Consider the following 27,857-nt stretch of genomic DNA (forward strand, 5'->3'; position numbering starts at 1 on the left):
ACACAGCAGGAAGAATACCCCAGCAGGCCTCCAAGCACCCTAGTAAAGGGAGGTTCAGCCCCACTTCTGTCTCTGTTCATTCAAGGCCACATCTGAAAGGCTTTCTCTGTCAGATGTTTCTCCTCTGCCAAAGAGACAGCAGTCTCCTGGAAAATGACAGGCAGCAACACATTCAGTTATTAACCCCGCCCCCACCTCAAGTGCTGCCTCAAGGAGAACCAGCTAGGCCAGGCCATGCTCTCCCTCCCAACAACCTTACACTCAACAAGTGAAAAGTATGTCAATAAATACTAATTTTGGCAGAAACACAGGTGTTATAGCCCCCTCTAGTAAGGAACTGGAACCCCTTTACATCTATGTATTTCCCCAAAATTAACACTTAGCTGTGGCACACAGGTACTCATTCATTCGTTTCATCCATCTGTTCATTCATTCATTCTTGAATATTTCCCTGGGGTCTACAAGATGCCAGGCACCAAGAGAGACAATGCGAACACCACTAGCTCAGTACTCACTCTCAGAACACCTCCGCTGTAGTCAAGGAGACTGCCGTTAACCAATCATGCATTCCAATTACAATTTTGGCATTTAGTATTAAGAATTGAAACACCCAACATATGCTTCCTGCCACGCATGTCCCCCACACTCGCGAGCATAAAGCCTCCTCTCTAGTCACACCATAAGGATGACCATGGTTCTCTCAAAGCTCGGTGTCAAACCTGACCAGCCCAGACTCCCACGCCCCCAGAAAAGATCAGATCCGGTCACAGCAGAGTAACAGCAAATACGCAGGGTCTGCGCGTCACGCGGGCACACTCCACAGGCCTCACATCCACCGGATGCTCCCCAGGGTGATGGCGCTGGAAAGGAGCCTTCCATCCTCCAGGCAAAAGGAAGGTTCGATGACACAGGTGGCCCCGCGAGCTCTGGCACCAAGCGATCTTCTTTCTGTCCAGCCTCCACGCTGTCTTCCCAGGCGCTCTGGCGGCCAAGGGCTTCCCCAGCATGGACGCTCTGCCCTGAAGGTAGGGTCCTCCCGAAGTGCCTCCGTGCCCCCAGTCCTCATGCCACAATTAGCAGCAGGTCCCTCAGGCACCGCGGGGAGACCCTCCCTCCGCACCCTTGCCTCCCTGCTGCAGCCCAGAGTGCGCCAACCCAGGACCCTGGCTTGGGCCTCTGCCTCCCAGTTCCCCCGCCACCCACGCAGACGCCGGGAGCTCCCGGGTCTCCGCGCCCCTTAGTCGCTTCCCGAGCCCGGGGGCGGAGCCACGTACCCAGGCGAAGAGCGCGGCGGTGGAGGAGTCAGCCTCCGAGACCCAGGACTCGCGCGCCATGCACACGCTCGGCCGGCGCTTCCGGGAGGGGCTGGCAAGGGGCGGGGCCGCGGGAGCCAGGGGCGGGGCCGCGGAAGCCAGGGGCGGGGCGAGTCCTGGAGCTGGGCGCGGCCAGCGGGACGAATCTAGGGACTAGGCGGGGCCCGTGGGCGGGGAGCCGGAGGATGCTGGGGACAGTTCTTTCCCCCAGCTCGAAGGAACTCAGCCAAAACACTGTCAGACGGGACCTCGCAGCCTCCAGGCAACACACCCGTGTGGGAATGTCTTCTGCACCCACACTCGTGATGCATTACGCGTCGCGCTCAGTCATCCATCATCCAGAAAGCTCTCCACGGGCCCCCATGCTGCCCAGAGCGGCTGACTTGACCGGGATGACACAGCGTGGTGGGGAAGGGAGCTGAGCCTGAGGGTGGGAAGGGTCCATTCCGGAGTTATCCCGAAGCTGCCTTGGCCTGCTTCGCTGTGCGTTTGGGAACCTGAGAGTATTGGGTGGCGGTGATCGCCTTCTAAGCCTGACCCCACGGCGGGAACACGCCCCTGACAACACCCAGAGAGCTGGCTATTGTCTGTTGTGCCCCTGCGCTGTCCCTACCGTCTACAACGGCCTGCCCTAATTCTGGTGATCAATATGAATAATTCTCACCCAAGATAGATTTTCATGCAATACAGCTTTTGTCGACGCTGTCATGATGTTGGTGGGAGTTAAACAGTACAAGGTACCAAAGCGCACTGGGAAAATGGAATTCGGAATCTGGAGGTGGGGAGATAGTGTCACATTTAAGGCGATGATCTGCATTCGTAGCTCTGGTCTCTCTGCAGACAAGTTTTCTTCTCCCCCTGGGCCCTCACATTGGAAAGTATCTCAGGGAAGCTACTATCCAGGTCTCGCCTGTTCACGGTCCTCACACTCCTTGGTTGTTACTGCCTGCTGGACCTCGTGAAGACAGCCCCTGGTCTTTTCTCTCCCAGACTGTGGCATCTTGAGAAGGTGGGTGGTGATACTTAGAAATACAGACAAGACAGGCAGAGATGCTCTATCCTGAAGCCCTAAGAGATCCAGGGCAATGTTTACCAGTTTTCTGTTGGGGTTTTGGCCATTCCTTTCAAAGGCATTGTAATAGAATGTCACAGTAGGGTATAATGGGACGTCCTTTCTCCTTTTCAGCAGTTCCCAAAGCAATAAATGCCAATAACTCACACATTATAAACTAAGGAGGGTTTGTGCAGGTCTTGTGCTTATTGTCACAGTCTCTGTGTTTTCCACACAAAATCCCAGAGTTGATGAGGAGAAGTGGGCACAAAAGTCCCACCCCTAACTAAGAAGCTGTTTGCAACTGATACATAGGAAAGAGAAAAACCAGTTTTCTCCAATGGAGTAAACTGGGTGTATCAACCCAACTCCAGGGCAAGCCCCATGCTTAAGAACAGTTGACGAACACAAAACAGACTCGATGTTTCATGTGTGCTTTTTGTTGTTGTTGTTATGTCTTAGTGTTTTTAGTCTCTTGGGTTTTAGTTTTTCTTGTTGGGGGTGTTCAGAGATAACAAGAGGGAGGTGAAGAGGATCTGGGAGGACTTGGGTGAGGAGAAAAAATATAACCAAAGTATATTGTATAAAACTTTTTAAAAATAATGTTTAAATGTAATAAAAATAAAAACAAAGTAAGGTGGCAGAAACCAAGCCAGAATTTGTGAAGCAGGTGTCAAGAAATCTGGATGGATTCCTGTCTAAGAGACAAGAGAGGCTGCAAGGGATCCCAACGGGGTATTTGGCTACTGTTATCAGTGTGATATCGTGATATGGATCCCAACCATCTCAGCTCCAAGGAAAGATACTGCAACAGGACCAAGAAACCATTTGGATTGGGGGATGCTTGGCTCATGATGAGAAATGCAATAGCTAGCCGTCAGACAAGGACTGATCGCTGGTCAGAGAGAGCCTTCTGTCCAAGTCAGCATGAGCAAATTAGCAAGCAGTCTTAGGCTGTGTTGGAGAGCACTTAAAGGGATAGAATGGCACCCACAGGACAGTTGGCCACCAGATTCCCAGAGACTGATGGAGACGAAGTTAACAGTCTCCTAGTCAGAGAGTGACACCTCTGATACCGAGGCCTTGCAAACCACCCCAAACAGAGTGAACTGACATTGATACTTTACAACTTGGTCCAACGAGACCTTTCCTCCTTCTCCCAGCTCCCTGCTCCCTGCCACTCAGGTCCTCAAGGAGACCAAGCCTCCAGGGAGTGGGAGGGGTGTAAGGAAATAAAGAAACTAATGAACTCCAGTCTCTGTCCTAGAGGAGGAAGAAGGCTCTGACCTTAAAGTCTGATGTTTCCCATTACATAGAAGGGGGCTTTCTTTTGTGAGCTTCAGGTGGAATCCAAGGCATTATACAAGCTAGGAGAGAACACTAGCCCTGAACCACAGCCCTAGCCCAGGACTGGACCTTTAAAATACTGACGTGGGGAGGGGGTACCCTGAGGTTTCACTAAAGGTGCAAAGAAGAGCTACTTACAGAACCAATTTCACGGAATTTGGGAAGTGGGGTGGTTTGAATGGGAAATCTCCCCCCGCCTCGCTGACTCTGGTGTTTGAACACTTGGTCCCCACCCGTGGCGCTGCTGGGGAAGGTTGTGGAATCTTTGGGAGGCGCAGCTTTACCACAGCCTGTCTGTTTGCCCACCTAGGACTGAGCAGGTGCCATCTTCCCAAGGCAAAAAGTGGGACTAAACTGGAATTTCCGGGATACTTTCACTTTTCCAAGATGAAGCGATCTAGAACAGGAAAGCTGAGCTTCGGGAGCCTCCTCAGCAGAGTCCTCACAGCAGGGACCCAGGGAAGAGTTAGTGCACAGAGAACCAAGGTGCACTGAGCCCAGCTCTGCTTTCTACAGAAAGATTACCAAGCTGCTGGCCAGTTCTCTCAACTAGAAAAGCTGTCGGCAAGTGGATTTGTTGTTGTTGTTTTTTGTTTTGTTTTTAATCTGTTTCAAGTCATTAGAGAGCTTCCAAAGCAACAGAAACTCACGGGGCCCTGACAGGAAGCCAAGAGGTTATACCTGGCGCTCCTTTCCTTGAAGCACTTGCTCAGTAGCAAGCATGACTTGGAGGCTGGGAATCTGAGGTGAGAGCCGCAGTCTTAGCAGTGATTTTACGGGAGGGGGTGGGGAGAGTGAAGCAGGACAGACAGGGAGTTAAGTCCCCGGATGTACGCTTAAGCGGGATCCCTAAAGGGCTACATACTGAGAGCAGAGGTGACCCGGAAGTAGACCGGCCTCACCAAGCTGAAGCTCGGCTTCTCATTGGCTCAATCCCTAACTGGACCAAGATCTTCCCATGCCATCGTAAACACACTGCCTGCTAGACACGGCAGTTATTCTCTCTGGAGGAAGATAGAATCATCCAGAAGCTGTGGGGGAATCTTGGTTAAAAGTTATCGCTAATGATTCTTTACATGTAGAAAATAAGGTGTTGGAGGCCAGAACGGGGCATCAGACCCCCTGGAGCTGGAGTTACAGGCAGCTGTGGGCTGGCAGATGTGGTCCTGTGACCCATCTCAGGTCCTCTGTAAGAGAAGTGTGTGCTCTTAACTGATGAGCTGTCTCTTCAAAACCATGAATCTGCTTCTTACAAAGCCTCGTGTGACATAATTTTCTCCAGTAACTCAGTGCAGGAAACCTAGCTCGCATTCAGACAGGGAACAGGAGAAGGAAGCCTTCCCAATAAGTGGTGATGAGGGCCAGGTGTGCTCAGCTTTACCGTAGCTCATGGTTATATACCTTAAAGAAGCAGAGTGGTATATAGTTTTTATTTTATATTTTGCATCTTCTTAAAAATATTTTAAGTTAGTATACAAAGTAATGGGTTCCACTGTGGCATTTTTGTTCTTCATTCTAAGTCAGTGTCCTCCCCCATGGCTGAGTCTTGGTACCAACCATCACCACTGCTAGGGTCTCTACACTAATAAAATTGTGAACACAAAATTGAATCTGTTTTTAATGTATGTTTGACAAAAAAAGAAAATACTTTTTGAGAGGCAAAATGGCTCTGCAGTTAAAGGTGCTTGTGGCCAAGACTGATGACTGGAGTTTGATTCCTGGGGCACGGATACACACACACACACACACACACACACACACACACACACACACACACACACATACATTGTAAACTGTACTTTAAAAAAAACACTTTGAGAACATGAACCTTGAGTTTATTGTCCAGTGGGATAACAAACTTTTAAATTATAAATGTACATTACACAGCGTACTGAGGACAAGAGCGAAATGGATCACAGTTATCTTTATCCACTTCACGGACATTAACATATGGTCTCCGTTATTTATTGCTTTTGAGAAGTCCTCGCTTGTTTCTTTCCCTGGAAGCCAGCTTGCTGTGGGATGGTCTGTATGTCAAATGTGTTGCTGATTGGTCAATGAATAAATCACTGATTGGCAGTGGCCAGGCAGGAAGTATAGGCGGGACTAACAGAGAGGAGAATTGAGAGAACAGAAAGCTGGGTGAGGGAGACACTGCCAGCCGCCATCAGGATAAGGAAGATGTAAAGTACCAGTAAGCCACAAGCCACGTGGCAAGGTATAGATTAATAGAAATGGATTAATTTAAGCTGTAAGAACAGTTAGCAAGAAGCCTGCCACGGCCATACAGTTTGTAACCAATATAAGTCTCTGTGTTTACTTGATCGGGTTTGAGCGGCTTGGTACTGGCGGGTGAGAGAGATTTGCCCTGACTGTGGGCCAGGCAGGAAAACTCCAGCTACACCAGCTTACAAACGGTCAATGATTCTGTACATGTTGCTGTATCTTGCTACTTCTGTAACTCCAGATGCCAAAGCATGAAGTTAAGGAACATAGGCATTCTGATGATTCGCATTTGTGTTTTCTTCAAAAAAAAAAGTCAAACATACTACTTGTGACAAGGAATGGCTCTCAGGTAAAGAATTGCAAGCCATGCTTTTGATTCCATTCTGTCCTGGTGTATGAATAATTATTTAAAATTTCTTAGGTATTTTGAAAATTCTAAAACTCTTGGATCCCTGATTTGCCAAATATCATGATCCAGAGGTTAGATGCAGTTGAGCTCATCACTAAACATTTCCACTATCTTGAAGCTACTAATGATAAGGTTGTGACTTTACTATTTATTTTATTTTATTTTATTTTATTTTTTTTTTGGTTTTTCGAGACAGGGTTTCTCTGTGTAGCTTTGCGCCTTTCCTGGGACTCACTTGGTAGCCCAGGCTGGCCTCGAACTCACAGAGATCCGCCTGGCTCTGCCTCCCGAGTGCTGGGATTAAAGGCGTGCGCCACCACCGCCCGGCTTACTATTTATTTTAAAGTGCTTTAGTCCCAGCAAGGATTAAGCACCATCATTTAAATCCCGTTAACTGGGATTCTCCAGCATCATCGAAGTCCTGTGAGAATAACCAGACACAGCAGCTGGGTTCCCTGTTTGCTGTCTGTTATGATTTCTTTGCAGTGCTTTCCGTGGTAACCAAGCAGACTATAAACTAGCTGGTCTCTATCTCAAATGGTTTTGGATGAACTAACATATCTACTCACTGCCATATATATGCTCAACAGCTGTTAAAATGAGAATGTTTACAAAGATCTGAGATGGCTGATTTGTTCTTCCTTGATCTGCTTCCTTGTAGAGCATGGAATGAAACAAAGTATTGTGGGATATTTGTATACTCTGTGAAGTTCTGTCCTTGTGATTTGTTTAATAAAAAGCTGACTGGCCAATAGCTAAGCAGGAGAGGTTAGGCGGGACTTCCGGGCAGAGAGAGGAACTTGGAGATGAATCTAGGCAGACAGGAGATGCCACCGAGACATAGAGCAAGTTGTCCAAACAGAATTGAGGAGAGGCAAGAAACCACGTGACAGAGCATGGATGACAAGAAACAGGTATTGAAGTTATAAGAGCCAGCTGAGAACAGGCCTAAGCTAAAGGCCAAGCTTTCATAATTAATAATAAGTCTCCTTGTCATTATTTTGGAGCTGGCAGTCCCAAAGAAAGTCTGACAAGAAAGACCAACAACAATACAGCTTTTAACAATTTCCTCTGAAGTCTTAAAAAGATTTTTAAAAAATCTAGTGTAAAAAAAAATCTAGTGGGCTTGAAGCATGTTCAATGGTATGGTATATGATTTTACTATTATGTGAGAAACAGAGGTGGAATTTTTAATTTTTTTATCTGTATGGATGTTTTGCCTCCATGTATGGCTGTGTACCATATGCATGCCTGCCTGATATCTACGGAGACCAGAAGACATTGGATCCCCTAAAACTGGAGTTCCAGATGGTTGTGAGCCACCATGTGGGTGCTGGGAATCAAACTCAGGCCCTCTAAAAGAGTGGCTAGTGTTCTTAACTGCTGAGCCCTCCATCCTACCCTGGTAGTAGTGAACTCTTAAACTGTACTGTAGGATCTCTCTCTCTCTCTCTCTCTCTCTCTCTCTCTCTCTCTCTCTCTCTCTCTCTCTCCCCTCCTCTCTCTGTGTCTCCCTCCTCATCCCTCCCTCTCTTCCTCTCTTTCTCCCTTCTTCCTTCTCTCAGTCCTTCCCTCTTTCTCTTTACATCCTTTATGAAGTTTATAGCTTTGCTCTGCCACATTCTCCCACCATTCCTTGCTTCACCACAGACTTAAAACACAGGAACAGCTTCTAATGGACCAAAGCATCCAAACATGAGCCAAAATAAACTTTTCTTCTTTATAAGGTGATTGCTTCTGGCACTTTGTCACAGTAATGAAAAGTTTCCACAACTGCTTACGCTAATGCTGCACAGCTGAGACCACATGTGCTGCCGTCCTCACTGTCCTCACACAATTACACTCTCAGGCCCAGACTGCTCTCCTTGGCCCCTCTCCTTTTCCTTCCCCATGTCCTACCTTCTTCCCTCACTGTCTTCTCATTTATGTCCTAGTGTGACACCTTGAGATAAAGTGCCAGGGAGAGCTGGGATCGCAGGCGCTGCCATGCCTGGCGGAGTCTTGGTGACTTGTGTCCCCGTCGGACATTGCACTTGGAGCCAGCTTGCTCTTACCAGTCATGCTCTAGGACCAAGCCATCTGCACTTCTGTCCATGCTAGCAACGGGGACAGCTAGTCTCCTGTACATCTAGTGTGAGAACACGCCTGAGCTGTTACAAAGGTGGTGACAGGTCACAGATACAGACATGCTTGTCAAGGCATCCAAAGTGACCATTTGCTAATGACAGACTGGGATGAGACCAGCTCTTACCAGTGTCAAACAACTTGCCCATCAAAAAATGGGCATTCGGGACAAAGGCCATTATAGCGGGGGATGGGGTTGGAGGGAAGAAAGGGAAGGGGAAAATGATTTAATTATATTTTAATGAAATAAATATTTTAAATGGGAATTTGGTGAATCACATGGCATGTGAATTATATTTCCCTAAGCAGGTGCCAAAACACAAAACAAAAGTAGAAGTTCGCTGTGGCTGAAGCATCCAGGTGTGCATTTTCAGAGACAGAAAGAGATGGGAGACTTTGTTAACCCGGGAGCTGCTGTCCTTCCTCAAGCAGATCTTGGGGGAAGCAAGAGGTGGCCCTGGCTCTGAACTGATGCTCATTGGCTTTCTGGATTCAGACTGGAGACGATCACACACTGGGCTGCCTGCTGACCTTAGTAAGGGCATCACTGATGACATCGAGGTCATACCGCAACTCATTCACAGCGCCGGTTATGCTCTTGGCGTCTCTCAGAACCTGAACACTCTGAGTGTACGGATTGTACTTCACTCCAAACGGGCGCTTTACAGTTTTGGTAAATTCTCTATTTAAGAAAACAAGTAAGGGAGTGTTAATTTCTATGAGAGTGAGTGATAAAATTAAATAAAGGACAGAAGACCTGGTCACACACAGACACAGACAGACAGAAAGACACACCACACACACACACACACACACACACACACACACACACACACACATACACACCTGCTTTCTCTGTGCTGACATCAGTGGCCTCAACACCATCTTTTGAGGAAAAGCTCAATCCCTCCTTCTCTCTCTCCCTCTCCTCCTCTCCATTCTCCCATACTGAGCACTAATCCCATGTCTTCTGTCTTGGGAGTGATCTACAACCCATCTTTTGACCTCATGGCTTCACTAAGGGCATCAACCACAGTAACTTTATCTGTCAGGATGTCAGTAGATAAGGACAATACTGAGCTACACAGTAACAGACTCCTCAGCTATGCCTTACATAGCAAAAGAGGGGACAGGATGGGGGAGGGGAGAGGGAGTCCTACCCTCCTGTACTGGTGAGATTTTTCAGCTTAGAATGTTTCTAGCTTCCTCTCAAACGACTTGCGTTCCCCCCCCCCCATTTTCCCAAGGTTTAAAATTCGTCTCCTTTATCAAGCTGACCTTTGAACCTCTTACTTGGTACCCTACAGAACAATCATGCTCAGGACCCCAAAGGATAACTGTGCAGCTGAAAACAAGTGTACATGCTTGGGGACTGGAATCCAGGTTCCCATCCATCTGGTCTCCACAGTGGGGACCACTGCAGCTTTGCACAAGGATGCCATCAGTGCTAGAGAAAGCACACCTGCCACAGTTATTGGGTTCTGTGCATAGCAAGCCCCTAGGAGATTAGCATTCTCTCCAACCCCTGTATGCCCCTGTCCTCACAGTGTGGCTTCATGACTCCCTTCATCACATGCTAGTTCCTGGAGCCTGCTTCCATAGGCACTTTCTCCCTGCTACCGCTATCTCAGTCCAGATTTTACTTTACATGGAGTTCACAAGAATCTAAAAAGTGTCTATCTGTGCTCCAGTTCTCCCCCTCTGGGCTGCATCCTTACCTGATGACAAGTCAGGAGATCTGGCTGCACTGAAATATCCCCATGCATCTCTATCGCTTCATCTTTTTCCATGTCCTTTCAGCCTAAAACTTGACACATCCCAGTTCTAGCTAGTCTTCCACCTGTCTCACTTAACTCCAAGATTTCTGAGATTCTCCAGCTGGAGAGGAGACCAATGGAGGCAAGACAGTGTTTCCTTTATGCCTCCATTCTTGTCACTTCCTGTATTACTACAGTAGTGTATCTATAGTTTCTTTTCCTGCTGAACCATGAACTCTGCTGGGAAGGAATGGGGAGGAGCCAACCTCTCAATGTATCTCATTCCCATATGCAACTAATTAATATATCATATTCAACCGACTCTAAACAATGGATATGTGCCAGATAGAAGGCTCCTCATGGGCACCCGATTACCTACTTGCTCACACCTGTGATTATTGTATCTTTGGACATTACTTTTGCAGCAAATGGAAACTTGAAGGAGATAGGATTTACCTCATCTTCTCCTTTGCATCTTCAAAGCTCTCGGATACAAAGTAAACATCCTGGAAGGTTGTGATGAGACATTCCTGCTTGCAGGCAACCTTGGGATCAAAGGGCTTAACTTTGGCATGTCCAGAAAGCGCATGCTGGGGGACAAAGAACGGCAATCAGATACTGCCTCTCTCTTCCCAGAACACATGACTGCAGCAACTGACTCTGAGTCATGCAAGGGACCTGTCTGCAACCCCAGACAGACCCACTGCATCTCTGCTTCAGCCAGTCTAGCCCAAGAAAAGAGGCTTGCTGTCCCCCACAAATGGCTCAAGACCATCTCAGTGATTTTATTTTAACTTTCTTCATCACATAGGAGGTACCCAAGGATCTTTATTGATTCGCTTATTTATTTATGCCTTAGGGTACCTACCTACTCTTTACCTCTACTGGTCACTCTTACATTTATTTATCCACCACCAGAGAGCAGCCTCCTTGCGTACAAGACAGTACCTTGGACAGCGTTTGTAGCATGGCTCACCCCACAGAGCTCACTTCTCTATTTGGTACAGAGCTTATTGCTTGTATCCCAGAAATTTGTTTAAAGCTTTAAAACACTTTCTATTTAAAAGACACATTTTTTTCCTAGAAATTTGGGAGAGTAGAGAAAAATGTTCTCGAAGTATGTTTACCGCCACCTGAAATATTTGCCCCAGTCAGCCCTTGCTCAGACGCAAGCCCTGCCTCCAGGCGTGCTGATAGTGTTGGTGGACACAGTTATGTGCAAAGACTTACGACTCTTACTTTGAGCTCACTGATGGAAGAAAGCAAGCCAGCACCGAAGACTCTCAGCTGTCCATCTTGTTTGCACAGACCAAACTCCACAGTGAAAAAGTAGCACTGTAAAAGGATGTCAACATTATGTTTACATCCTGAGCACCTCAATCTAAAGCAAATTCCAGTTCTCAGACACTGTCCCACAGCACACACAGAAACAAGCACAACACTTCCAGCCTAGATCCCAAGTCCCGCCACAATCTGGCCTGTTGTGCATCAGGACTTTCTAAACCTGATGTGAAGACTCTCATATACAGTTAAAAATTACCAAGGACTCCAGAGATCTCTCTGTGTGTATGTGTTACCCCTAGCTATATTGGCCATATTAAAGTTAAAACCAAGAATCAATTTAGGTGCTTAAAAATCAGTTTTAAATACAGTAAGCCCATTGTATAATAATGTAAGCAACACTTTAATGAAAGTATGTTTTACAAAACAAAAAGTAACAAGAGTAGCATTGTTTTATAATTGTTATTCACCTTTTCAACTTATTTTGATTATTTTTTTATGTGTATGTGTGTATGTGAGCACCTACAAAGGCCAGAAGATGGCATGGGATCCCCTGGAGCTAGAGTTACAGGAAGTTGTTAGATGCCTAATGAGGGTGCTGGGAAATAAAACTCAAGTCCTCTGGAAGAGCAGGAAGAATACTCCCAACTATGTAGCCATCATTTTTTAACTTTAATTTCTTTTACATTTGTGTGTGTGCGTGTATGTATGTGTGTGTGCGTGTGCGCGCACACATGCCTGTGAAGGTCAGAAGACATTTTGTGGGAAGCTTCTTTCCTTTTACCATGGAATGGAACTCAAGTCGTCAGGCTTGGTGACACTGAGCCATGTCGCTGGCCCTGATTTTAATTTTTGACAAATACAATCCTATGGATTCACAGTGTGGAGTGACAGAGTCCGCTAACCCCACACTGTTCACATCTTGTCCATGTCTGGCTAGACAGTATTTAATGTCTGATGGGAAGGCAGATGGACTACCATATCTGCTTTTGTATTTAATCTTTTGCAATATGTTGTTTTGGTTCAAGTATATGAAGAAAGCCCAACTTCACACAGTTATGTAGTTAGAAAAGGTCTGGGTATTTGATTCTCTTCTTCAGAGAAATGTGCATATTCTTTAAACTACCTCACTCAGCATATGGCAGTTGCTTAAAGTTCAGACTCAATGTGGCATCTGAGCCCTGTCTGTCACATTAAAAATACACTTGTGTCTTTTGCTTATGAATGATTTTGTCCTGAAGGACTCAACAAAAGGCCTCAGGGACCCCTAACATCCCCAAACCATAACTTCATAGCCAGTTAGCCTATTCCACATCCCTCCCCCACCCTCAGCTGTTTCCAAGTGGTACCAAGTCCCTTCTCATCTGTCTTGTGCCTCATCCTAAAATGTCCTTCCTTCCTTCCCTAGTTCATAAGACATCACTCATTTTCTAATCTAAAAATTAGTATATTAAAGCAATCTTGTGCTTCTCTGTCTTGTTTTAAAGTTGTGTTTCTTTTTGAGAAATCTTAAATTTTTAAATCTTCATTTAACATTATTTAAATTCATAAACAAATAAGCAAAACCAAATTTTCTAATGGCTGTCTTATGCATAGACTTCAAACTACCCACATACTCCTAACCACACCCAATGGAGAATCCTGGACTATACAGCTGTTTCCAGATGTATACCGTTGCCAGTTTTTGGACAGTCTCCTCTGAAGCTCCAAGGGAAGCCAGGCCAATTTCTTGGGAGAATTGAGCAAAACTGGGTTCAGCCAAGAGAGGAACATGACCTAAGAGTTCATGGCAGGTATCTCTGAAACAGAGACACAGTCTGTCACTCTGTGATGCTTGACACAAATGCATAAAGAACTGTTGAATCCCATTGAAAGTCAACCTTGTTTTCACTCTAGTTGATCCTGAGTAATGGATCATAAAGGAAATTAACTGAATAAAGAAATGCCATTGGCTCCAGATCTCATCCCCTCAACACACATCCACTGATATCCCAAGTCCTCCACCCAAATCAAGTCTCTACTCCCATGTTTCCTCAACAAGACACTCTCTGATCAAACTTCCCAAAACAACACCTATATACATGCCTGTATTCTTTCTTTCCTGGTTTTATTTTCCCCCATGGCACACACCATCATCTAACATGATACAGACTACATTTACTTATTTATCATCAGTAGATTCCCTTGAAATACAAACTTTATGAAGACAATAATTTTATCTGATTTTTACATCCCTTGTGCACCGAACTGCACCTGGCACCTAACAAGTTGCCAATTAACACAACAACAACAGCTGGTTGTGTATGCTTTAATGCCAGTCACTACTCTAAAGGCTTCACTGAACACTTACAAGATGTTTTGTGAAGTGGTACTGGCACTATAAGTAACGATTGGATGAATGAACGACTTAAGTACTTACGGCTCTGGAGTATAGAGGGGGTCTGAACTGTGTCTCACATACTGAGTGCAGTGAAAGACTCGGAAGGCTAACCCTGACAGGAAATCTCTTGGTGAGAGGTAACCAGCCACAGGACGGATAGAAAACCCCGTACATGCTGCAAAGCAAAGGAGAAAACAGACAACTTTCACCTCAGACACGGAGCACTGACACTGGCCAGTGGCGCCAGGGAACCCTTTCAAGGGGATGTGGAAACGAAAGTGCAGCTTTATGCAAACTGCAGCAAGCTGAGCATTATTAGGCATGTCCCACGGCCGGGGGGGGGGGGCGATCCTTTGACACACAACATCTCCTTTCATGTTAACAAAGGGTTTTCCTCTTTATTGTAACAGCTATAAAACACCGAACAATGTGCTCAGGACTCCAGGAGAAGGTAAAAGTGAAATACGAACTCGGGAGGCCCTAGATTACACTTGGCACCCTTCTTCAAACATGGGGAGCAGTCTAACTCCTACACACTGACAGTGGACATGTAAACTGGTGCAGTCATTGTGGAAGCTTCTCAAAAGAAAAAAAAACAACTAAAAATAGAACTGCCTTATGACCCAGGCAGACTACTCCTGGGCATATTCCCAAAGGGCTCTAAGTCAGCACACCACAGAGATACGTGTGCATCCATGTTTTTTGCTGCACTAGTCACAGTAACCAAGAAATGGAGTCAGCCTAGATGTCAGTCAGCAGTACATATACACAGTGGGATTGCATCTCATCATAAAGAAAAAATGACATCATAACATTTGCAGGAAATGGGTGTAACTGGAGATCATTGTAGTAAGAGAAATAAGCCAGGCTCAGAAAAACAAATACTGAATGTTTTCTCTTATATGTGGAAGCTAGATTGAAATCCCTGTGTGTCTGTATATCTGTGTGTGTGTGTGTGTGTGTGTGTGTGTGTGTGTGTGTGTGTGTATGTGTGTCTGTTTGTAGGTCATGAAACAAAGAGGAATATGAAGGGGGAGAAGGGATCTTGGGGAGCGGGTAGCAGGGGGAGAAAGTATAAAGGAATGCATGTGACATGAAAGAAGAAGACACACTGTTTAGGAGAAGAAAGGGGCAGTCGAGTGGCTCTGACATGTAAGTAAAAAACACCATCATGAAGTCTATTACTTTTATGGTACTTTAGAAATTAATTTTAAAAGTATTTTTTATTACAGCCATTTTTAATCCAAGCTATTTTTAGGCATGATTATCTTCTTTAGCTATTTTTATTTCAGATAACCTGGATGGTTCTATTCCACCCAAATGCCAAGATTGTCTTCCGTGTACTAGGAAAGGGCTACTGGGTTTCAGTAGCTCAAGGGATCATTGTGCGCTGTCTTGTGCCTCGCCCTAAATCCTCACAACACGTTTCAGTTCCATCTGTACTCTGTAAGTTTGTCCCCACTCTGATAGGCAGAAGGCCATCTAACAGAGTCTTCTCCATTTCTTGATGGAAATGCTCCCTACTGTGCTGCCCAATGGGACAACAGCCATCTGTCACTTCTGAGCAAATACGTGGCTGGTAATGGCCAAGACCCTAATATTTTGATCAAGTACATTTTAATTGTTTACAATGTAAAAAGCAACATGTATACAGTGGCCACCATGTTTGACAGTATTGGTATCCTTATCTGACATTTCATGTGAAATGTCCGCTAATTTTGGTTTTTCCTTTTGACAATTGCCCTTGACCCAGTAGAATGGTGAGCCCAGCTCCAGACCTCAAGGGAACAGCTCTCAGTTTTAGATCCACAAAATGTTGCCTGCAAGCCTGATTGAACAATGCCTGTGACACATACTCATGGAGCTGTGTGAGTCCAGGGAGGACACCTGCACTGTTTCTGTACCATGTTTTGAAAGCTTAGGTTTTCATCGGAAACACATACATTATTTCTGTCCTCATGAAATGATGCCATGTTTTCCTGTTAGTTCCTTTAGTTTTTAAATAAGGAGAATTAAGGGGTCAAATAAATAGGAAGATATTTGTTAACTATCTATGTAAGAAACTCAGACAACACTTTATGCCAGAGGGGGAAAACATTAACAATATGAACCAAAAACATGACTTCTGGGCTGGGAGTGCAGCTCCTACCCAGTGTCCCCGAGACCCTATACTGAGTCCCCACAACTGCAAAGCAGCACTGCTCACCACAGTCTCTGATTTGCTGAGACAGAGGGAGATACTGATTTCTCTTAAGCGCAGAAGAGTCTGCATCACGATCAGTGATCATTTTACCCTCTACGTCAGCTAGAAAAATTAAAGAGGCCTGAATCAAACAAGACTGTTCTTACCTTTTGCTTATTCTTCTAGCTTTACACACTTAGTGTTGCAAAAATCATAGAATCTTAGTGTGGAAAAAGGCTTAAGAAATCCCTCAGCCACCAGAGACTCCCCCTAGCAGCAGAGACCACCCAACATCAGAGATCACCCAGCATCAGATATCCCCAGAATCAGAGACCACCCAACATCAGAGATCATCCAGCATCAGTGACCACCCAACTTCAGAGACTACCCAACATCAGAGACCACCCAGCATCAGAGACCACCCAGCATCAGAGACCACCCAGCATCAGAGATGCTCTAGCATCAGAGACCACCCAGCATCAGAGACCACCCAGCATCAGAGATGCCCTAGCATCAGAGACCACCCAGCATCAGAGACTACCCAGCATCAGAGACCACCCAGTATCAGAGCCCACCCAACATCAGTGACCATTCAACACCAGAGACCACCCAACATGAGAGACCACTTAACATCAGAGACCATTCAGCATCAGAGACCACCCAGCATCAGAGACCACCCAGCATCAGAGATGCCCTAGCATCAGAGACCACCCAGCATCAGAGACTACCCAGCATCAGAGACCACCCAGTATCAGAGCCCACCCAACATCAGTGACTATTCAACACCAGAGACCACCCAACATGAGAGACCACCTAGCATCAGAGACCACCCAGCATCAGAGACCACCCAGCATCAGAGAACATTCAGCATTAGAGACCACCCAGCATCAGAGACTGCACAGATGCTCTCATCTCCTCTACACATCCTTGAAGGCAGGTGCAGAGGTCTGGTACAGACAACCTCCTTGATGAGATCTAACCACTTTACAAACATGGTTTCACATGGCTCTTCTAATAACGTCTCCTTTTTATTTAAAAGTCATATAGTAATTTATCTATCCTATAAAACAGATTCTGATTTGTCAAGTGTTTCAACATTTAATGAACATCCCCTACATCTCCAAGTTAACACCCAAAATGTCCTACAGATTTTACCCATGTGACACATTTTCAAATTCCTTTGCAATTATCCTTACTTTGTCAGGCCCTAAGCTATGAGGACTCTTTCCAGTGTGGTGCCCAGTCCTGGATCCAATACTCCAGGATGAGTTTAGGAGACTCTGGACCTTCCACGTAACTAGACTTCATCCCTCCACAAACAACACTGTCACAGTTGAAGCAGATCAACACCCTCTGTATAGAGCTCTGTTGGCATATTACCTTTTAAAAAGTTAGAGACATCCTCCAGTTGCGGGATGTTGTCTTCCCGATAGCCACAGTGTTTCGAGAGCAGAGGAAGGTTTCTGAGGTACTCCCTGCAGGCATGGGTTGGGTAGAGTTTGTTCAGCTCTCGGAAGATGGTTCCCCAGGTCTTAATCTCTTCTTCTGTGAATTCAATCTTGGGAATGGGGTCCCCACTAATGAGATCAACATGAGGAATTCTGCATTGTAGTTAGGTAGTTACACTTACGTGACTTTCTATTTACTAAGCAAACACACTTATTCCATTATTTTGTTATCTCAAAGTTAGATATGTTGGCTTGTAATATACTTACTGTTTGTAGTTCATAGCCAACTCTGCAAAATACTTCCGTCTTCTACGGTAGACATTGTCTTTGAAGCCCTGATAATTAAAAGTAATTAAATATTGAAACTAAAAATATTTGAAAGTGACATCTAGGAAACACTTCACTATTTTGTCTGGAGATATTGAAGAACTACATAATTGTTACCACAAACAAGCAATGATTAGAGATATGTGGCCATTTTTATTTTGAAGTCAGCAGTTACATCCCAGCTTTATCATCTCGTAGATAGAAACAGAAATGATATTTTTTAATAAGATCCTACAGTGACTACAAAGGCTGACTAGAGAACTCCATCCTAGTTAAGCACATAGCTCTTATCTTGTTTTGTTTTCCTTAATCACTTCACTGTATCTTCAGTTATGTTTACCTATGGTAGAAATCAGTAATAAAAAGACTGAGGTGTAATTCAGCAATAGAGTGTCTGCCTAGAACACTTGCGACCCAGTACGGCAAATAATACTAAATTAGAAGTTAATACTTAAAATAGTGACTTGACTGAACTAAACTTCCCAGCACTGATCTGCAAGTTGTGTCTGTCGTGTGGAGAGAGCCAGGTGAAGGACAGAGGGGGCACAAGAACTTGCTCAGAGAAGGAAAACATGTTCAGGATACAAAAATGCAAGCCGCACCATGCTTCTGGCACTTGCACAGTGCGCAGATAGTGTTGAAGACTAGCTCAGGGCCTGTAGGTTGCAGGTCCCCTAAGGAGCTTGGATTTTGACCTCAGGGCTGTATTGGTGCTCTCTCAGACTAACAGCTACACTGAGATACAGCCCATATGCCACGAGACAGCCATTCATAGGAACTAGCAACCATGATCATAGTTTTTGCTTGTTTTTGATTTTGAGACGACATCTCACTGTGTTGCCCCGGGTAACCTTGAAACTTGTAATCCTGCCACCTCAGGCTTGCAAGTGGCCAAGACAACAGGCACCTGTCACTGTGCCCTGCGATCATCCTTACTCTCTAATTCATGAGCGTGTTCAGGGTGGTATGGTCATACACTGTACTGTCTGATGTCAGAAAAATTGTGTCACCCCAAAAAGAAACATCATACTAGCTATCTGTTCCTCATTCCCCCCCCACATTCATGCAGCTTAGAAAACAGGAGGTGCTAAAGTGAAGACCAGATCTGTGAGACTCCACAACTGGATTCTCTCCTCTCCTTCCCTCCCAAGAACCTAGAGATTCAAACACAAGCCCAATGCTGTGGATCCCAACTCCTGAGCTCATGGCTGTACTGTAAAATTCTCCAAGGAGCCGGGCGGTGGTGGCGCACGCCTTTAATCCCAGCACTCGGGAGGCAGAGCCAGGCGGATCTCTGTGAGTTCGAGGCCAGCCTGGTCTCCAAAGCGAGTTCCAGGAAAGGCGCAAAGCTACACAGAGAAACCCTGTCTCGAAAAACCAAAAAAAAAAAAAAAAATTCTCCAAGGAATCTACTTCTCGGATCATCAAGTGCCTAATCAGCCAATCAAACAGGGCAGCATGGTGGTAGGGGTTTTTTTGGACCCACCTTTATTGCCATTTCAAACACCCAAGCCTATTTTAGTAGGAACTGACTACAGACACACTCAGCTCTGGGGATATCTTAATAATGGGAATGCCAGGAGCAGGGCAGATCTCCAAGCCAGTGAAGCTGGATACTTTCCTGTCTGCTGACTCAGTTCTACCTCTGTGGAGGACTGCTGCTGATACCTGAAATCCTAATTCCAACAAATTCTATTTAGTTTATAAAAAGTCTTTTCCCACAATCAAGTTGCCCTTACTGTTCGGGGGTGTGGGGGAGGAACAAAACAGAGCAATGGGAGTAAATACAGTCAAAGAGTCTTATATATGTAGGAAATATCACAATAAAACTAAGTACTTTGGATAATTAATATATGCTATTAACATGTCTGGAAAAATAGTAGTTGCCCCTAGATCCTAGGGAGATGACTGGACAGTTAAGAGCACTGGCTGTTTTTGAGGATCCAGGGTATGTTTCCCAGCATCCACATGGTGTCTCACAACCATGCACAACTCAAGTTCCAGGGGATTTAATGCCCTCTTCTGGCTTCTAGGGACACTTCTGGCACATACATAAATGCAGGGAAAAACAGCATACACATATAATTAAAATAAATAAATTCTTTCTAAAAGTTTTTAAATTGCCCTTAATATTTAGTTTGCCTTAAAGTATTTTCACTAGACTATTTTTTTAAAAAATATTTACAGGATGGTCCGCGTCGAGTTCAGATCCGTACATCAGCACTCTGTTGGCACAGAAGTCCAGGTCAGAAATCTTCTTTGGAAACCAAGGAACAGTCTCCATAACTGCAAAATAAAACCCCAAAGCCACTGAGGGTTGAGGAGACATAGTTAACCAAAGAGAAATTCAGAAACCAGTGCAGTTGGATGAGACGAAAACTTGTATATGGAAGGAAAAGGAATATGACTTGAGTGAATCGCTCTACTTCGAGGAATTATATTTTAATTAAAATCATTAGCTTTACTTCCTAAAAAAATTTAATATTCAGGTTGATTTCCCAAGTGCTAAAGCTTACCATTCTTAAGTAACAAACCCAATGTTTAAATGTTTTAAGTCACACGCATAATTATCCTGTGAAGGCAAACTAGGACAGTGCAGCTCCACAGACCAGCACGCAGTCCAGGAAAGGCTTTCAATACCTGTGTTTGTTTGAGGTAGGGTATCATATCTCAATATCTAATTTCTAGATTAAAAAATATTTGCAAGAGGTAGTGGCACATGCCTTTAATCCCAGCACTCTGGAGCCAGAGGCAGATGAATTTCTGTGAGTTTGAGGCCAGCCTGGTCTACAGAATAAGTTACAGGACAGCCAGGGCTACACGAAGAAACCCTGTCTTGAAAACATTTTTATTTTATTATTTTTAATTCAGTGTGTGTGTGTGTGTGTGTGTGTGTGTGTGTGTGTGTGTGTGTGTGTGTGCGTGTGTGTATGTGTGATCTGACCTGAGTTGGTGTGCATTAAATATTAAAGGTGCCATGTAGCATTCTAGAAAACTCTTCACTGTGTAGTAGGTGAGGTAGGCAAATTGCAGACGCCAAGGCAGTCTACCCAAGGTAAGCGTTGCCAGTGAGAGGGGAGGCCTGGAGCGCAGCCTTCCTGCCCTGTGCCTTGTCCTCTGTGTTTCAAGGAGAGCACCCAGGGACTCGGGGACGTTGTTCCCTGCCAGCCAGAAACGGAGGTGAGTCCACAACTTAACAATGCCATGAAGGCCTGGCAGATGAATAGCAGGCCTGGCCACACCCCAAATATTGTGATGTAATTCAAAGGGACTCCACTGAGTATAAAGTAACTAAATGAATGTCTTTTGTCTTAACTAAATTCCAAGGTTTTCTTGTCAGAAACGGAGACCTTAGCCTCAGTCTTTTCCATCTGAGTATCTGAAATCTTGGAAGGCTTTATATCACCTGAGCAGTTGTTTTTGGTGGGAATATGGTATATAACAGGTTTTAGATTACAGATACCAAACACTGCCAACGTTTTCTCCAAATTCAAATATCTGTTTAATATCTGTCTGACACTAACTAAGCCCCCAAAGGTCTATGAAGAACGAGGGGAGGGGAGATCAGGGTTGTGGAACCGGGAAGTGATTGAGGAGCTAAGAGAGGGCATTGACCTCTGACCCACCCTTTCTCATGCTCAAGGCTTCTTTTACTCCTCCACCCTCCATCAAATGCTGCCACGTAATTTTCCCTGGAATTCTGATCAGTTGCTGTTTATCTCCCCTTCACTACCGCACTATGAAGATTTTAAAAAGACAGAGTTTTCTTTTTATCTCCTCGTCCTCAAGACGAAGACGAGGCTGGACACACATTAGGTGCTTGCTCTTGGAGGTGGGGCTTTGCCTTCTCAGACATACCGTCTTCCTTCACAGTGAGCTGATCGGGGGAGTCCACAGAGAGGATAGTGGTGTAGGACTTCAGCAGGGGAAAGATGTCATTCAGCTGTTCTCTGTTGATGTCGCAGTCAACAAAAATCTCGAACTCTGAATTTCTTCGGTTTGATTTCCGGGACTCGATATGTAACAGGTTCACGTGGTTCTCCTGTGTGAAGCAGAGGGTAAAGATTGAGTGGACCCGCTTTGGATGCTAATAATCTTTGAGAAGAGTACTTTCATTAGCACCGAAAAAAACAATTTAACACTTGTCAGAATTAGCTCAAAGGGCGGAAGAAGGTGTTTTTAATGCTGCTAATGGCAAAATAATTCCCTCCTGCAATATGTAGGATTAAATGAAAGTGTGAAAACTCATCATAAGTGACAACTATAGGAGGTCCTCCAATCAGTCAGGGTTGGTTAGAATTCAGATGATGGTGCATGCCTATAGTTCCAACACTTGAGAAGCAGAAGAACCCTGAGTGCAAGGTCTTCCTCTGCTACATAGTGATTTTGAGGCCACCCTGGCTCTACATAGTCTCTCTCTCTCTCTCTCTCTCTCTCTCTCTCTCTCTCTCTCTCTCTCTCTGTGTGTGTGTATGTGTGTGTGTGTGTGTGTGTGTGTGTGTGTGTGTGTGTTCAGTCAGAGCTAAGTACTGAACCCAGGACCTTGTACATTCTACACTCTACTAATAAGCTAAATTCCTAGCTTCCATAGCCCCTTTCTCAAAAAAACTAAAACATGGTCAACAATATGGCTCAATGAGTCAGTGTGTTTGTCACCAAGTCTGAGGACCTGAGTTCAAATCCTGGACCCCACAAGGTGGAAGGAGAGAACTGACTCCTGCACACCAACCTCTACAGACACACAGACACACAGACACACACACACACACACACACACACACACACACACACACACACACACACATAGAATAAACATTTAATAATAAATAATTTTTTAAAAAAAATCTCAAACACCAAATTGCTGGGATAAAAGAATCCTGGAGAAATTTTTTTCAGAAGGTGATGTTATTGTTACTAGAAAAATTTCATGTATTAAAATATCAAAATGATATGAATAGCCATGGTAACCAGTTTAAGCAGACTGCTTCTTTTCATCCATGTTAGTCTGAGATCTGGGTACCACATTGCAAACTTCAGTGGGGAGAGCATTTGAACATTTGAGGAAAAGCACTTCAGACCGAAAAGCCAAACATGGGGACCAATCACCAAATGATTTTTTAATCTGAAAACATATGAGAGACTCAGAGCAGATGACCTATACTATTCCCTACATCCAAACATAACTTCACAAACACCCACGCAGCCAGGTACGGAGCATGATGGTCATGAAGAACGGCAGTATGCACACGGGATCTTGAGTCTAGTCGGGGAAAAGGAGGAAACACAAGCAGCAGGTTTGGGTGAATGGATGCTCATTGGAGAGACAAAGCATAAACCCAGGAGAGCAGAAGGTGCCACAGTGCACCTGAGGACTGAACAGATGCTCATCGGAGAGACAAAGCATGAACCCAGGAGAAGAGAAGGTGCCACAGTGCACCTGAGGACCAACCGGAAATGAGGAAGGCAGAAAGGAAGGGCAGGCCAAGCTGAGAGACCATGTGCAGCTGGGGAGAAGACTCCGCGGAGAAAGGACTTGTCATGCTCTACACCCAGGCTACCGAGAAATGAAACGACACTGAAGAGTGAGCAGGGCATGGTGGCTTACCTCTGCAGTCACAGCACTTGGGAGGCTGAGCGAGTTCCAGGCCAGTCTGAACTACAGAGCGAGACCCTGTCTACATAAAATAAATAAGTAAAGACACAGATTTGGAGCAAGGAGAGATAGAGCAGAAGATTGATACTTTCTTTATAAGTTTATAGAATGTCTTGACTTTTTAAACCACATCCAGAAACTCTAACAATAAATAAAAATGAGAAGTGATGGTAGAAGAAATAAAGGTATATACTCCAGAGGTCCAGAGATAATCAATACAATAAAAATAATAATATAAGCCAGGCTTGCTGGTATAGGCCTGCAATCCTAGCTACTTGGGAGGCTGAGGCAGGGGGATCATGGGTTTGGGGGCAGCCTGGATAAGTTAGTCAGACTTTCTCAATAAGTAAACAGAGCTGAGGACACCCCTGAGTGACAGAGCCTGTGGCCAGCATGCGCAAAAGCCCTCGGTTTAACTCCTAGTATGTCAATAATTAATAATAATAATAATAATAATAATAATAATAATAATAATAATAATAGTGTAGTATTAAATTTGGGGCGGAAGGGGTAAAGGAAGAAAGGGAGATGGTATCAATATCATTGTTCACATTGAGAACAAATTAACTCACAGTGCCAGGAGGGAACGATAGCAAAGTTTGTATTTTATAACTCATCACCAAAGAGGAAAGGGAGAGAAACAGGTTGAGGAGCTGCTGAAGCTCTGCCATGCGGTAGGAGCCCTGCTCTCAGGCTCTCAGGCTCTTCTAGAGCAGTGTCTGCATTTAAATGTTTAGTCTCTGAATGGCTAAATAATATGTCACGGAGAGACAAACCTGCTCTATAATCATAGCCAGCATTTATTGACCATTTACTTTGTACGACCTCAAGCACTTTGAACAGTTTAACTATTAATTCTTAACGACATGAGGTAGGCAAGGTTCTCTCTTATTTTATTGAGACACGCAGAGAGACTAACTCCCAATGCCCATCCAGCTAATGAGGGCTTTGTACACACACAGTCTGCTTCTAGAACATGCCCAGCCATGTGGTGTGCAAGCACCATAGCATAGCCTGTTCACACAGTTGGTTAGAAATCAGTGTTTGTGTTCCTGGGTCCTTAAAGCAGGTTAGAGCCTCCAGTTCCGTGATGTCACCACACCCAGTGTCTCTCTTTACTTTGCACATGTATGTGTGTGTCATGAACTCACTAAACTGTTTGTGAGTGTCTGCCTCCTTTTCCAGACCACACTGTCTGTGAAGAAAGGCACCATGTCTAGTTTTTTCAGATCCATATGCTTAGTGTAGAGTCCAGGACCCTGCACATAGTAAGTGCTCGATAAACATCTGTGCTCTGCCTGATGCACCCGTATTTCACCAGGAGAAGTGGAGGAGAGGGTTTCAGTGGGTGAAGTGCCTGCTGCATGAGCATAGGTTTGAATCCCCAGCAACCACGTCAGCAGCGTGGTGCAGTCACTTGCCAGTAACCCCACACTGCGGGGTGAGAGCCAGGGGAATCTCCGGGGTTTGCTGGCTGCCAGCCTGGATTCAGGCCCAATGAGAGACCCTGTCTTAAAGGAATAAGGCATAGAATGACAGAGAACGGCACCTGACATCCTCCACTGGCCTCTGCACATGTACATATAACACACACACACACACACACACACACACACACACACACACACACACACACAGTAAATAAAAATAAAAACTTTAAATAGGAACATGTTAAGGCTCATAAGTGCACATTAGCAGATTTGAGGACCATGGGCTCTGAGGCTCTGACAGTGCATAATTTCAGAATCCTTACTACTTTGTCACCTGAAGATATTTAATATATCTTTAAATAATACCAGCATTGCATGGTTAGGCATTTCATTAAGTGTAAAACACTTTATTTAGTTGCAATCTCTCAAACGTATGCAGTGACTCCTCCCCTAATACCCTCCATAGCTACTTGTCTATTCTTTCCTAGGCTGTTGTATTTCTTGCCCATTTCTCAGAACTGAACAATATTGTATCTATTTTGTGTATGTGCTCCTGAGTGTTGTGCATCACAGGTGTGCAGCACCCAGAAGAAGACATCAGATCCCCTGTAACTAGACAGAGATAGCTGTGAGCTGTCTGGTGTGGGTGCTGGGAACGGAACCCGTGTCTTCCACAAGGACAGCAAGTATTTTTAGCTGCTGAGCTGTGTCTCCACTCCCTGAACAACACTTTAGTAAGTTGTTAAAAGACTTCTGAAGGCCGTCTCCGAGGAACTGACAGTACCTTACATTTTAAATAGAATTTCAGAGACTCGTTTTCAGATGGGCTTTATGGGAAATCCATACCTGGAAGATTTTCAGTGCTTTTATGAGTCCTCCAACTTCATTCTTTAAGGAAAAAATGAGGGTCACTCTCCCCCTTTCTGAAGAATGCTCTTTGTTCTCCTTGTCTTCAATCATGGCGAATCTGAATTAGGAAAGCTCAGATGAGTACTAAGCAGAGAGCTGGGCAGCAGGGGCAGCAGCGATAACTTCATCCACCACCCTGCTTACATTCCTTCATCTGCAAAACCCACATGTCTGGCAGGCTTTTCGAGGGGGCAGTGGGGCCAGAAGGTGAGACACCCCTAACATAGTGCCCAGAATGGCAAGGGCACCTGCTGTGTCTCAGAATCTTCCCTTTTCTCCTTTCTGACCATTGAGGGCACTGATCATGCCTTCCAGGCTCTGGCGGTCTCCCTGGTTATTTCAGCCCCAAACTGAGTCCTCTGTGAAGGTCTACCTCATCTCCCATCAGAATCTGGGGAGCTTCCCCGCACGCTTCATCCATTCAGAGCGGGGTCCAGGCCTTCTGTTATATTTGTAAACTCAACTAGAGCCTCGAGAGACTGACATACCTATGATCACACAGCTGCAGGGGGTGAGGACACGCGGTTACACGGGGTCTTTGACAGCTCACATCCTTTGACTGTCCTGAACACTTTTGCCTGACCTGGTGAAATCAGGTCCCTGTGCTGACAGTCACATTCCTATCCACTGGTAATGCTGCCTGTTGATCTGCCTAGCCCAATAGTACTCATTCAGCAATCTTCTTCTTCTTCTTCTTCTTCTTCTTCTTCTTCTTCTTCTTCTTCTTCTTCTTCTTCTTCTTCTTCTTCTTCTTCTTCTTCTCCTTCTCCTTCTCCTTCTCCTTCTCCTTCTCCTTCTCCTCCTTCTCCTTCTTCTTCTCCTCCTCCTCCTCCTCCTCCTCCTCCTTCTTCTTCTTCTCCTTTGGTTTTTCGAGACAGGGTTTCTCTGTGTTGTTTAAGAGCCTTCCCTGGAACTCACTCTGTAGACCAGGCTGTCCTTGAACTCACAGAGATCCGCCTGCCTCTGCCTCCCGAGTGCTGGAATTAAAGGTGTGTGCCACCGCCGCCCAGCTCTTCATTCAGCAATCTTAAAGCCCTTGTAAGAACCTCAAAGTTTTCTCTGGTATTTCTTCCCCCCTTTAGCCTTCTATTCCCCCTTTTAGCCCCTTTGCAGCCAGGTAAAATAAAAGGGAGGGCCACCCTCAAAGATTTACCTTCAAAGGCAGGAGATCACCCTGAAAGGGAAGGAGTCACTTTCAAAGGCAGGGAGGGATCCTGCTTGTCCAAATGAAGATGTCCCAGTGTGCAGGACCCCGCACTGGAAATAAGACCTGCCAAGCAGGAGGTCAGCTGACCAGTAGCCTTGGTAGAGCACAGTGAAGGGAGCGTGAGCGTGAAGGGAGCATGAGCACACTGACTCTTTGTTTCCTTAGCTTCATCCCCAGTAAGTGAAACTTCCAATTCTCTCATCTTGGAAGCACAGCTGAGGCTTTCCAAAGTGTGGGCAGTTTGAAGGTACAAGGAGGAGAATCCCTAGGGATCTGGACTTTCTTTTCCAGATGGGAAGTGGGAAAGAAGTGGAGACGAAATACAGACAAAAAGGATCGAGCAAGCACCCAGGAGGTAAAGGAACCCTCCAGAAAGGCAAGGCAGAGGCTGCCTCCGTCCCAGATGATCAGAACGATCTAGGGCAGTAGCTACAACCCATGGACAGGTGAACACCAGTGACTGAGGATGTGGCCCTGGAACACTTAGTTAGAATCCTACCCTTGACAGCCCACAGGCACATCTGGAGCTTGTCTCCTCCACTTCCACTCCAAGATGGCTAGGGTGCAACATCAAAGGGGTCCACTTTAAACCTCTGAAAATACGGTTACATTTAATCATGGTTAAGTTTACCCAGACTATAAACTAGCTCTGCATCTCAAGGACCCATGCCTCTGTCAGTTGTGACCTGGGATGGAGTACAGAGTGCAGATGTGGTGCTGAGAAGCCTAGCATCCGAGACTCGCCTTCCTTTAGTGGAGTGCAAGGGAGGGTTCCCTTTGTAGAGAGAGAAGGAAAAAAAGATGTTACCCTTG

The 27,857-nt window shown here is 45.3% G+C and overlaps 2 protein-coding genes and 1 long non-coding RNA gene across 3 annotated transcripts in view; 1 reads left to right on the top strand and 2 right to left on the bottom strand.

The window, feature by feature from the left end:
- Sergef (secretion regulating guanine nucleotide exchange factor) overlaps positions 1 to 1,404 on the bottom strand; it is a 213,104-nt gene extending 211,700 nt beyond the window's left edge. The window contains 1 exon segment of the mRNA XM_052713154.1: positions 1,275 to 1,404. Coding sequence (XP_052569114.1) covers positions 1,275 to 1,334 — 60 coding nt within the window. The 5' untranslated portion in view covers positions 1,335 to 1,404.
- LOC128094677 (uncharacterized) overlaps positions 19 to 27,857 on the top strand; it is a 32,271-nt gene continuing 4,432 nt past the window's right edge. Inside the window, exons 1-2 of the long non-coding RNA XR_008213032.1 lie at positions 19 to 1,025; positions 2,154 to 2,322. This is a non-coding gene — a long non-coding RNA (uncharacterized LOC128094677). The remainder of the gene's footprint in view (positions 1,026 to 2,153; positions 2,323 to 27,857) is intronic.
- On the bottom strand, positions 5,531 to 26,542 carry Tph1 (tryptophan hydroxylase 1). The gene is made up of 10 exons (XM_052713156.1): positions 25,775 to 26,542; positions 21,704 to 21,887; positions 20,031 to 20,131; positions 17,786 to 17,853; positions 17,451 to 17,647; positions 13,928 to 14,063; positions 13,181 to 13,307; positions 11,467 to 11,562; positions 10,684 to 10,817; positions 5,531 to 9,152 (listed from the first exon to the last, which is right to left on the bottom strand). The coding sequence occupies exons 1-10, from the start codon at positions 25,886 to 25,888 to the stop codon at positions 8,978 to 8,980; spliced, it is 1,332 nt and encodes a 443-aa protein (XP_052569116.1). The 5' UTR covers positions 25,889 to 26,542; the 3' UTR covers positions 5,531 to 8,977.

This window comes from Peromyscus californicus, unplaced genomic scaffold (assembly GCF_007827085.1).
Source record: "Peromyscus californicus insignis strain IS unplaced genomic scaffold, ASM782708v3 Scaffold_4__1_contigs__length_199733344, whole genome shotgun sequence".
In the NCBI taxonomy this organism is placed as follows: Eukaryota; Metazoa; Chordata; class Mammalia; order Rodentia; family Cricetidae; genus Peromyscus; species Peromyscus californicus.